General features: G+C 34.8%; 1 protein-coding gene across 2 annotated transcripts in view; it reads right to left on the minus strand.

Annotated features, from left to right (window-relative positions):
* Cep97 (centrosomal protein 97kDa) overlaps positions 1 to 8,013 on the minus strand; it is a 57,291-nt gene extending 49,278 nt beyond the window's left edge. For both annotated transcript variants that reach the window (XM_081769312.1, XM_081769318.1), the window contains exons 1-3: positions 7,855 to 8,013; positions 4,364 to 4,515; positions 2,999 to 3,157 (exon numbers count right to left, since the gene is read on the minus strand). In XM_081769312.1, coding sequence (XP_081625438.1) covers positions 2,999 to 3,157; positions 4,364 to 4,515; positions 7,855 to 7,867 — 324 coding nt within the window. In that variant the 5' untranslated portion in view covers positions 7,868 to 8,013. The remainder of the gene's footprint in view (positions 1 to 2,998; positions 3,158 to 4,363; positions 4,516 to 7,854) is intronic.
* Between the last annotated feature and the right edge of the window lie 5,527 nt (positions 8,014 to 13,540).

A 13,540-nucleotide genomic window follows, 5' to 3' on the forward strand; every position in this document is an offset into this window, starting at 1 on the left:
TTACTTTTATTGCCATGCTGCGGTTCCATAAAAATATACTTGATACATATATATACTTTTTATTTTATAAATTATAGTAAACCCTTTATGGCTGGTACTTTAAACATATATATATATAAAAAAAAAAACTTAATCCCATTAAAAAGATAGAACCAATAATTTTAAAGTTGCAACTGGAATATTAATGGAATGGGAAGTATTATTTCATAGTTGAGCTATTATTTCAAGTGGGCAAACGGAACCTGGGCACTGTACTATAGAGTCTGTAGGGATGGATGAGGCCTGGCCCTGTAAGAGGGTGGCAAGTTTGGCTGTGCACATGGGCAGCAGTACCATTAATTCGGCCTTGGATATGGGTGTTGCATAACTTACACTAGCTGGCAACAACTGCAATGTCAATTTGAAAATCAATGAAGACAACTAGCTCCTTACTGAATTTAGGACTCACAAGTATTGGATGTTGGAAATGCACTTTCTTCATTGTAGGATTCAGTACAGGAAAACAAAAAAACCGCACAAATTTCGTTTTTTTTCTCCAAAAAGCAAGCTTTTCTGAAAAACAACCTCTCTCCGAAAAAGATGCCTTTCTTGCACTTTAGTTTTTACTATTTGTTTCTTCTACCAACTTTCTTTGCCCAGTCTCATTTCCTTCTTCTTTAACGGAACTACAAAGAGGTTAATTAATTAATTTTAGCAGATTATGCAAAAATGATTTTACCAGTGCAAGAATTATTAGCAGAACAAGTGGAAGTTGTTTTATGTAATTACAAGTAATATGTACGTCACTTTTAGTGGTACGTGTGTGTATATCACTATTTAGAAGATTACAAACTTACAAACAACAATAGATGGGATCAGCTAGTTAACCGTTTTTTTTTTTTTTTTTTTTTTTTTTTCACATACAGTACATCATATTGTTCATCTCAATATTATTTGTTGATAGATACATGTCTCATCTTTGAGCAAGTTGAACGCTAATTATAATTTTGGGTATATCTTACTAACCATCTTATATACCAATCTTGTTACTGTCATAAGGAAGACTTAACGAGAGTATATTTCAGAATTAGTTTCTGCTCAACTAGCTGCATGATTCACATACAGTATCAATACGATCTTCTTCATTTTCTCAAAAACTAATCACACTCACTCATATCACTTTGTTTATTTCAATACGATCTATCGATTGGTACAGTCCGCAGCAAAAGAACCTGCAACATGAGCATTAAGTTTATTGTGAAACTACGCCTAACAGCGCAGGGAATCAACATAACGTCTAAGTGGCACAAATCACAGCAGGAGAAACTTTGGCGTCCTCCTCTGTACACTTATTTTGGAGCAAAAGACTTCATCGTATCACAATAAACTTACATGCTCATGTTGCAGGTCTTTTGTGCTGCGGACTGTACATGACTCATCCCGGGTCAAAACTGTTTCCGTTAAATGCTAACAATATTGTAGAATTTATAAAACTAGTTTTGCGTATGTAACCTTAAGATTAGTGTGGCCCAATATACAGTTAATCGTCAATCTACAACTGTCTGGTATATGAGCCAGTTGGAAGTCTACTATACAGACTACGATCTTGATCTATAGTCGACCGTTATTAACAGCTGTTAGTTGTTTGTTGCTTTTAATTATGTACGTATTCTTAATTAATTTCTAAAATCATTATGTTGTTTTCTCCTAGTAACACTAGCATTTTTCTATTAGTGATAAATCTATTATTATTATTATATTATTATTACTATGCCATTATTTTTCTTATTATTACAGTGTAGTCATTAATGCTCTCCCTTGGTGTGATTAACCCTGGGTTTGATTTCTAGTGAAGACACTCAGTAGGAAAGATTAAAAAGCCTATTCAGATCAGTCATCCTAAGTGATATTTTTCCTCGTTCACACTATATATGCCAAGGTGATAATACAACGGCCCCAGATTGCTTCCTTCCTTTGCCTTCCCCGGGTAATCTGATCATCCCTCATATGTGGCAGAAACGGTACATTTACAAGCAGCCATTTTACGAATCGGAGAGCTTTTGCGAGCCGAGAGCTTTCCATTGACTTTCGAAACAAAGAAGTTAAAAAAATCTTCAAACTTTGCCAGTGAGTATTTACCTTACTAGTTTAGTGAATTGTGAGTTACTATTTTATACTGTAATTTCTTTATTGTGTCAAAATATTTCTTTCGCTATCCCAACCACTGTGCGTAAGTTGATGACAAACTATATTCATGTAAGTTTTTGAAACCCTAACTGCAGCCGACAGGAGATGAAGCATGACGCAAGTCAGATTTACTCGCGTACAAATAAAAGTGTATCGAAAAACTTTAAATTATGTAGCTATTTTTGCAGTAGTAGACAAACGATGAAAGTAAAACAGATTGTCAGAACAGCAATAAGAAAACGGCAAGTTTATTCTCTGTCGATGATTTTTTTTTCAATGGAACAAGTTTGGCATCATCAACTCAAATCATTAATCAGTAGGTCCCGTCTCACATAGCCTCGCTGCTGAAAGGACGTTAAACTCAAAATCAACTCATATATGGCTACTATCATTTAGAAGGATTACAGTTGCTGACCTGTGACGTATATGAGGAATTCAATGATTTTTGTGATGCATTTTTGTCGACTGATATCAAGAAGAAGAAGAAGGAAAGCAATCCGTAAAATAACGCACAGCAATGCTGAAAATTATGGTTTATTTGTTTTTCCGCTTTTTTCTTCCCCTTCCTTTCTTGAACTCTACTATTTCTACCAGTATAGTAAGTATTAGTGGCAACATCGCTCTACTCAATGTTACGTTGAAGGTCACTTCCGTTTTGCTACTTTCTAAAAGTACACTTATATCCTATATATTTACAATAGGACCCGAAACACATGTACTGTAACCTAGCCATTCAAGAGCTCCATACGCATATTTAGAACTAACAGAGTTAATCTCTTAACCTATAATTTCTTTGGTTCTAGGGTCTACCAACATATATGTAGTCACCTACCTTAATAGAGTTGCCTGCCAGACATAAGACAGTTAGGTTTGGTATATCCTTTAAACCTTCAATCGTCACAATATTGTTGTGAGCCAAATTTATCACAGATAAATTACATAGCCTGGACACTGGATACATTCTAAGTAAATGGTTGTAAGATGCGGACAACTGAAAGTAGTTAAACACATTAACATTTAACTTTTTCTATTCACGTAGCTAAGAAAACAAAAGTGTATTTTCATTGCAATGTACGAAAATTCGAAGTTTACCAAATGCCATACTTCATGAACTGATATTACAGTATACAAAAATCTAACTACAAATAAAATACAAGTTTATACTACTGTGTACATACTGAGAATAATTTCCAATCAGTAAAAATGTGAATTTTCTTTTTATATTTTATTAGTTTTTATTTCGAAAGCTAATTTCTGTTATATAAGAGTTTCACATATTATTACACGTATTACTGTACAAAAACTTACATGTTAAAAGTCAGTTAATATTTTTTTGTCTTATAAGTGAATATTTTACTTTCCAGGAGAAAAAAAAAATCATAGTTAAATCCACAAACTTCACATTTAACAAAAAATCAACTAGAAGAAATATCAAATGCTGACTTTCTACAATGCTATCTATATATAAGCTGTAAAGATGGCACTGACTGCGTGCGTTAAAATTATCAGATCTTCAACTTGAGAGAGTGAAAAATTCATTTACATATTTCACAATGTTTTAAATTAATAAAACTACAAGAAGTCAATTAGAACAAATTGCATCGGTGCTGCAATCTACAAAGAACTTCGACCAAGCACAAGGTTCATAGAACACCATTTCCACCACTTATCAGCATTGCTATTTTATAGTTATCACTTGTTTATTTTCATGTACCTCATGTGTTTGGTGACAACATGGCTTTGTGGCACAAAGCTCACCTCAGGTGCGTATGGTTGCTGCTTCGATCATAGGTGATACGCTTGTTGGTGGATAACAGAGTACATGGGCCACCCCGGGACCTCTTTTTCATTTCCAGTTTCTTCATTCCATTATTATCATTCACTAGTGTTTATCATCAATCTCCATTAGCACAAATACGGAACGTTAACTTAAAGACTTCATTAGCTTACAATATTGAATTGTCGGTATTTGATTAGTGAAAGAAAAAGAATCATTATTTTCTGTGGAATTATAAACAGATTTGAAACGATATAGACTTAAACTTCATTCCTCAATAATTGCTAAGAAATTTGAGAATGCTATGAGCGACTTTTTTACATAATATTCTTATTTCTATATTATTTTTAGTGTAAAATTATTTTATGGCTTCATTTAAGTTTAATTACTAAATTTATACATTTAAAATAAAATATACACCTTTCTAAGGGATGTGTATGTGTCCACATTATCCAACTTCTGCAAATCATTATTATCCAATATCAAGGAGGTAACATGGATATCCGTCTCTTCTGCTTTACTGAGTTTCTTCAACCCTTGACCAGACAAGTTAATGGTATTTTGATCTCCATCTGAAAGAAGTAAATAAATAGATAAATTTTCTGGAAATGAACTCTAATGAACACTTTACAGTGTGTTTCAAAGGGTTATGGACAAACTTTGAGGGGTGATTCCATGTGTCATATTAAGGAATCTGATTGGTTGATTTGAAGTCTCGAATCCAGCTTAGCACCGAGGCTATAAGACGACATTTACAGCTTAACATGGAATCCGAAACACATGAGTTTCTACCGCCACTCGACCCCATCTTCCGCGCCAAAGTCCATATCCACGAGGAAGTTAATTGAGGAATCTGAAACAGATAGATTACTTAGGGTCAGCGAAGCGGAAGTTTGGACCGTACAAGGCTTTCCAAAACTTGGACTTGGCCATTTAACTGGGACAATGTAAGTGCTGGGAATAATGGTAGGGTAGATATATGTGTGAATGTGAGGAAGGCAAAAATTATGTAGCAATTCTACACGTCCGCCTTGTGAAATCATTTCTGCAACAAGTTATTCCTTATGCAGCTCTCTTACCCGTAACAGCTTTTGCATGAACTAATTTTACCAATTATTTTCTTTTTAAATTCTAAGCCTAAACAGTATCACATAACCCATTGAAATCCGAAACATTTGAAGTGATTTTAAAACGGCGGATGATGTTGAATCTGAACCTTTTACATTTTCTTCCACTTCGCAACCATTTATATTGGTGTTTTCTACCCTGCAACATTCCTAGCGCTTACGGTTTTCCAACTAAATAATCCACCCTGTATATCTTAATGTAATGTTATGACTAACTTTACTTGTGCTTCACTAGTTAACCATCTGATGTTTTCAGAGCTGCTCCTGTCCTCATCGCTAGTCAGTCCAAAAACGATGAAGGCAAAAGCTTAAAGAACTCATATAAATATCTGGCCACTTCTAACACAAGTTGTTCAATATAAAATGAACGAGAAGCGCCTTCGTGGCTAGGGTAGCGTACGCGCCTTTGGGTTCATTTTCTCGCTTGGAGTTCATGAGATTGATCCCACATTAAGTTGTAGATCCACGTCTCACGTGATTTCTGATGATGCTGAAAGGGACGAAAAACGCCAAACCATCAAATACGTAACATGAAATAGAAAAATAAATATGCAAGTTTACTACAATATACTTCAAAAACACCCAAAATTACCTAATTGTGAACATTTCGGCAAAAAGTTAATACCTTCTTCAGCATTTTTCTTTTTCCGGAAACTAACGTTGTCTGTTAAGTTACATCTGGTTGATTATCTTCTTCCGAATACTATTACTTTTCTTACATCCAGTGGTCCTCCATAGAGTTTATCCTGTACCTAGATATTCTTCATGAGCCTAACCGGTACTTCATGTAGCTGATTAATACCATAATTTAAAAACCACTGCTTTTTAGAATCACTTGTCTCACGTGTTTTAGTTCACTCGACTAATAAGGTAATTGGTCGAACTGTTAATACTACACTAATATAAATTTCTTTTAACATTCCTTAACAATCAAACGCTCCCCTTCAATCACTCTATCCTTTATATAAGGAACATAATGAAACTAGAAGAAAAAGCACGATTGAAATTTCTTCCTTCACTCAATTCACAATTTCCTCCCACTTCCAAAGTTTACAGATTACATTGGTAGCACCTATGGACCTTCTACACTGGTGCTAGTGGGAGAAGCTTTGCCAAACCTATGACTTGTTGTACCGTAACCTGAGTTAAACTTTAAAAAATAATCTGATTTAAAATTATTGTATTTAATTTGATTTACCAGCTGTTAATAAAGATTATACTTCTATGAGGGATGGCTGAAAAAATCAAATTAGTATCGTGTTACTTTTCTTCGGCCAATTATTTTACTAGTGAAGTAAACCATACTGAAACAAGTGAGACTGAGAAGCAATGTTCCTTTAATTATAATTAATCAGACAATTTAAAGCCACGCTCAAGAATTCTAACTATCATTCTATTTATAGATTTGTGCAATTCCTGAATACTACTTGTATTTCCGAGCGTTCGATTCTCCCCGGGTGTCTTGGTCACGTTGGATAAAAACAGCAAGAAAAAAAGTAACATACCAGATAAAAAATAATGGATATTGTTTCGCGTTGGGGGGACAGCTTTTTGACATACTATTTTCCGATATTCGTCTCAGATTTGGTAGTTTTACGACTCCATACGTTAAAGTAGGGGTTCACTCAAGCAGACGATTCTAGAAAAATGGAAAATTTTTACCTAAAATACGATGTGAAACCGTGAAGGAATGGACGTGTGAATACAATTACTGTCAGTGCACATACTGAAAATGAATACTGAATGATAGTGAAACATTATATGTGTAAGTGTGCTCTTCTCTAAATTTTCGTTTATGCGTATAACCCCGTCGTTGATGCGCCTGTTCTCTGCGGACGTACCCCCACGCTACCGGTCGGCCCTTCCTCTACTGCTCTCCCATCGTGCTTTTTTGTGGCCACCTAGCACAAGCTGGCTCGTGTTTCATGCACTGTAGTTGTTATGCTACGTCCACACTGTATTTATATTGAGCCCTCTTCAAGTCAATCTGCAAATAGTAACGGAACTATTCCTTTTCCCACATAAGTCACTTTCACTTACCTTTACAGTTTATACAAGTCTCCTACGATATTTTCTTGAGTAACTGAACATCGAAACAGGAATATCAACTAACTTCTTTTGTAAATAATCCTGTTTTTTTAACTAACTTTGGCCCCCCATCTTGGAACTGTTACCTTTGATATTCTCGTGTATTCCCATGTTAGAGGCAAATTCAAATATGTATTTCAATTTCATGTATGTTGCTCTTCTCAGGCAAGGTTCTAGAACACGTCTCCCTTCCCATTTAGCTATAATAATGACAGAAAACAACGCGCCCTGCGGGGCTGACCGGCCTTCACTCGCTAACGCTCGTTCGACAATACTAAGTGAATTAAATATTAAACTTTGGTACAAAAGGAACTAACCTAGCTACTATATGGGGAGGCCTGTATTCGAACCCACCCCTCTCTTCCGAAATCAAAATTCGCATTTCTACCGTAACTTTTACAAAACTGTGCCCCCATAATATAGGATAGCACCAAAGTTTTGAAGTAATATCATACATTACTTACAATCTAATTTTGCTGAAAACCGTAATCAAATTTCGCTGTATCTTTCAATGTACAGTACTTCCATGTGATTCCAAAAGTACAGGACGAACACAATAACCTTAGCATTTAATATCACAATATTACATGTACTATTGAGAAAAAATAAATAAATCTTAAAGCAGACGTTCTTGATATTTATACTACATAAACTATTAAAAAATATTTTTCACTAGTATATATTCCTTTAACTAACCTGCGGCAGCCATATTTATCGCTTATTACCATGTCTTACAGTTTTGACGCATTTTAAAACCTTATATTACATGAATAACTCATTAACATCACTATTTTCGCATATATTACGCCCTCCCCAAGCATAAAACTTCATCTTCTTCTTCTTTACACAGACATCAGTTTACCGCAATGCTGCCAAATATTACAACGAAAAATATGCTTTGTGACGCAAAAAATGAAGTTAATATCAAGTACCACGAGAAAAAAAAAATAGTTTTTATTAGTTTGTTGTTTTAAAAAGAAGCATTTCATAATATTGGGAGTGCAGCAATATTCTTAGAATGCATGTGAACAACAAATTATCATTATTATCATTAACATTTTAAAAAGTTTAATACCAGTAATTTGTTTTTTAATTATAATACACAGTTCAGTGCTACAAAGATTAGACAATATAAACTCGATAATGGGATCACACGAACTTATTTTCATTATGAGATACGGATAGACAGTGTTAGTCATCGTTAGCCGTTGAGATGTTAACGAATTGACTCCATGAGTGAATTCGATCGATGTGATTTCTTTAGCTATGCTGTAAAAAAAAAAAAAAAAAAAAAAAAAAATCGCTTATAGGTATGGGATATGACCTATGGATATTGACCATTAAAATCGCCGTTATCTGATAATACGTTAACAGATTTACTCTATAACAAGCCTGATCGAGGTAATCGCTCTAGATATGTTTCAAAAACAGGATTTGAAAAATCACTTACCAGGGAACTGTACGAATGGGGCACTCGAGTTGCCGGACGAGGTGCATCACATGTGAAAGAGGATGTAAAAAGATGTCCATATGCAAAATTGTAGCGGCTGAGGGCAATATGTACGAGCGTGAGAGGCGGAAGTACTGGGGCCTACAGTGGGACTTAATAACACAGAAATATGCAGAATAACACGTTTCGCTCCCGAATGGTGAAAGAAATGCATGTCAAATGTATAGGAAGTGGAACATGAGAAGAGTTGCTATATTGTGGGAGATATGGACATCATGGGCGCCATCTTGAATTTGAATTCAAAATGTTAAATGAAAAGTGAGGCATGTGGTATATCAATTAAGACTGAAATTTTACCAGAAATGCATTGGTGTGAATAATTTTATACTTTCTTTATTGTGAGTTGAGAAATATGCACATGCAACAACATCTGGAGGGGATATATGAACATGGGCAACATAACCAATGTTTCATTTGAGTCCTGTTAAAGTACAAGTCTATTGTCCAGCAAAGAATACATGACAAAAAGATATACTGTACGCATATGACAGTGATCGTGTGGAGAAGCATATTATCTAAACCATTCGCAGAATGTACTCACTGGATGCACCTCTATTTAGAAGAATACAAAAAGTGTGTTCACATGGCGGAAGCTTCATAACCAGGGGCGCCGGAACCGGGGGGGCAAGGGGGGCAGTTGCCCCTCCTGAAATTTTCAAAGGGGGCAAGATACTCGTTTTGCCCCCTCACTTTCAGACTGTAAAAACATCACACAACACTCACCATAAGAACTAAATTTTGCTTTTTATGGTAATGTGAAACAATTCTCTATTCCAGATTCATCTTTCTCTTTGAAACAAGGGACCGGGCGCTTTTTCTGCCCCCATGTTACACAGAAAGAGTTAGGAAAAAGAATTGAAAATTATCTTTGTTTCCATTGGTGTACATTCTCAAAACACTGTAAATTCTTTAAAAATTGTTGTTTAAGTAATCGTAAGTCTGCAATATGAAACGAGTCGTCTAGCGAGATTTTAAAGTTTTAAAAAAATAACAGTTTAAATAAGTAACAGGACATTTAGGGCCTAAATACGTTTTCCATAAAGTTAAATTAATGTTCTTACAAACAATATGCAGAGTGCAGTAAGTTTTATAGTGAGGAGGAAAAATGTATAAGGTAGGATTAATAATTCAGAGCACATGAAAAATGAGAACTCCATTGTCGTTTCGCCGTTTCGTTTTTCGACGTGGGAAGGATGGAACATTATATATCCCACTGATATTTTTACGTGGGACCTATACAAGGGGGCCCATGTTGTTTCCAGAGGGGCAAGAAAAAGCGACATTTCAAATATAGTTTCAAATTTTGCTGTAACTATTCTAAAAATTCTATTGGGTTTTCGATATTCCGAGGTACAATTTCCTCTAGGGGAGCGAGGCGCCCTTGGACCTATATGTACCAGTGATAGTGACATGAATGATCATCTTGTATTTTCAATGATGATACGTATATTGTCAAAAAAAACCATTGGGTCGTATTTATGATTACAAATATTTTACATTTCGGCATCCTTTTTCAAATGACAGTACATGCAACCACTGCTTTATCACTTGCACATTGTTCCTCACTTTCATTGTTCACGTTTACTTCCACTACCGTCTATTTGATAATGTTCATAACAATTCTGTAAACCATTTGCAGGCTTCTCTTTACTAGTGGAACATCGATTCATAGCAATAACATGCGGTAAATTACCACGGGTCCTCTGAGAGTGTATCGTTGTACCTTGCGGACAACTGGCGAAAGTGCTTCAAAATTCTGAAGCTTCTGCTTCTGGAGCTAAAAGAGCAGTAACAATTCTATCTAGAGGATACTCTGAGAAACCTACGAACGGACAGTGCATTTGAAAACATCTATAAGAAAGTAAAGGAAAATGCAGACAGACTACACTTAAAATTGCTCACTTCATCAAGATCAAATAGAACACCAATTAAGTTGGAGCAGACTGATAATCCTTCTATAGCACCTACCCTAGAACCTGTATCAGATCTTCCAAAAATATACTTCGAAATTATTGACTATTTGTTGAATGAAGTGCAGCGTCGTTTCAATCAGCCAGGCCTCAAAAAACTCATAAAACTCTAGAAAATACTTTGTGAAGGAGCTATATGTGTTGGTGGGCCTTTCTCAAAAGATTATTTGAAGCAGGAATTGGAGTTCACGAGTCGGATTTTAACCTGGATAGATTATGAGCTCAGCTCAGGCTGCTTCCACCTACTTTGATGACGACTGAGTCGCTGACGACCACCAGAATATTAAAAAATATTAATGCTGAAACCCAACTGTTCGCAGCCTTCTCGACCAAGTTGTTCGTCTAGGGACTTTCGTTCTCACTATGCCAGCTTCTTGAGCATTTACGAAACATCATTCAGCTATTTGTGTCGTTTAAAGATATATTTGAGGATGTCCATGACACAGGAAAGATTGGCTCATCTGCTGTTGTTGCATAGGCCTATGTGTAGCGACCAGACTTAGATTTAAACATCATTGCAAGGGAATTCATATCAAAGACAAGCGAAAGAAAAGATTTTTCGTCAATTTTGAGAAGAAATAAGTGTAGAATTATGTAAGTGAAAATGTTATCTGTTATATAACCAATTATTTAAATTACAAAATATCACTTAAAATTCAATATAAACTTGAATTATTCCTTATTAATTGTGTCGTACTTTATTATTGAAGTGAAGTGAATATAATGAGATTAGGAAGAGAGGTGAATGTAATAACAAACTGGATATATTGAAGTAAGTGTAGTAAAAAATACAAATAACTTTGGATAATTAGTGTAATTGAATTTTCTATATAAATTTTATGGTCTTTAGTGAAAATTCCATTTTTCCATTCCTGGCACGAAGTCAAGTAGGTAGAAAAATGTATTTTCTAATTTTTTTACTTGATTATGTAGCCAAGGGCGCCGATCCTGGGGGTGGGGGGCCCGCGCCCCCCAAAGTTAATGTGGGCCCTCTAATGTATTTATGAATATACAATATTTGGCATAATTTGAATGCAACTTGTCTTAAAATTCTCATATATATATATATATATATATATATATATATATATATATATATATATATATATCTTCTGCATCTGAATGCCCCCCCCCCCATTTACAGAGAAATCGGCGACCTTGTATGTAGCCTGTTTTATAATGTTCAAGTTACTTTGTACTACAAAATGCTACAAAATTTGTAGTTCTAAATAGCAATTTCTAATATTACAGTGTACTGCAACACTAAAATTGGATTTTTAAAAATATAACTTTAATTTCCTCGTTTCCAAGTGATTTAAGTAGCTTTAAGATTCTTTAATAGTGTTCGTGTGACCACGTCCAATATAGTTAAAAATATGTACCAGTATGCTATATGAAATGGTAAAAATTGTACTTACAAATAGTCATTATGAGCAGTACAAATTTTACAATTTTATGTTTTTAATTCTGATTTCAGTCGTTGAAAATTTCTGCACCAGACCAAAATCCAGCACAAAACTAACACGGGATTAATTAATCTAAAGATGTAAACTAAGATGCGTCTTATAGATGGAAATTTCACTCTTACGAAACTGTTTGCAGCTTATATTATTATTATTGTTATTATTATTATTATTATTATTATTATTATTATTATTATTATTATTATTATTATTATTATTATTATTATTATTATTATTAACCAATAAAATCTAATTATTGTTACATTACAAACATATATTCGTATTATCTTACCTATGTTACATTCCCGTGTCTATTTTCAAGACACAGTTTGCCCCCCCAGCTGAAAAATACTTCCGACGCCACTGGCTAACTAGATGAATAATAACATGTATTTATGTGTCTTATTCTATGTTCAACTTAAACTGAAACTTTCGTCTTGATCCATCAAATAGCAGCAGAAGAAATATGTATTTGATAGTCTTCACAATTTTCATAATAATTGATTTTCATCTAGGAGACGCTGATGGTAACACTCAACGAGATGGAATAAAGAAATGTTCTGGAGGCAATGGGAGAAATAATTTAACCCACGAGACGAGAAATTCGTTGTCACGCGTCTACAACAAAACAGAGTCTTGACAAGAAATATATATTCAAATTGGAGATGAGATTAGAAATTTCTCGACTATCGTGGGCAACATTAATAACCCAAGGTCTTAGATTTCAAATTGTTTTAGTGGAACATTATTCACATTTAACCCTTAGGAGCTCTTAGCTTTTTGGGCTATTTTTGAGACTTTCAGTCAAGCAGCTACTGCATCGTCACTATTTATCCTAGGATCATGGTTCATACCTCATTCTCTTCTGAATAGAGGTGGCTTTCAAATGGTACCACTTGCATGCTCATACCATATACCAGAAGCGGGAAAAAATGTCAAAGTGAAAATTTCGAAGTTAAAATTTTTTTCTCGAACTTTGCCCCCCTGGACCCCCCTGTGTGATCGTAGCCATCTAAAAAAATCTGATAAATAGTACTTGGTATACTGAATGTGTGTGCCAAATTTCAAGTTTCTATCTTGAATAGTAAGGGCGGGAGAATTTTTATCAAAAATTCCCACAATGCCCCAAATCACCATAAAACACTATGATCTCAGGGGAAAAAATTCCTGAGACATCCCTAATTACCCTAGGACTATAATCCGCCAATCATTCTCTTCAGAATAGAACTGTTTTTCAGGCGGTACCATTCACATGTCTCCATCATGTATCTAAGGCGGGAAATTCATGAAAAAAGTTATTTTTGGGGGGCAAAATTTCCCTTTTTTCAACTTTTGCCCCTCTGGATCCCCCCTGTTTTTACGCAGAAATCGGAAAAAAACTTCTGGTAAATACTACTCGGTGGACTGAATGTTTGTGCAAAATTTCAATCTTCTACGTT

Source organism: Thermobia domestica, chromosome 1 (assembly GCF_964235325.1).
Source record: "Thermobia domestica chromosome 1, izTheDome1.hap1.1, whole genome shotgun sequence".
Taxonomy (NCBI): domain Eukaryota; kingdom Metazoa; phylum Arthropoda; class Insecta; order Zygentoma; family Lepismatidae; genus Thermobia; species Thermobia domestica.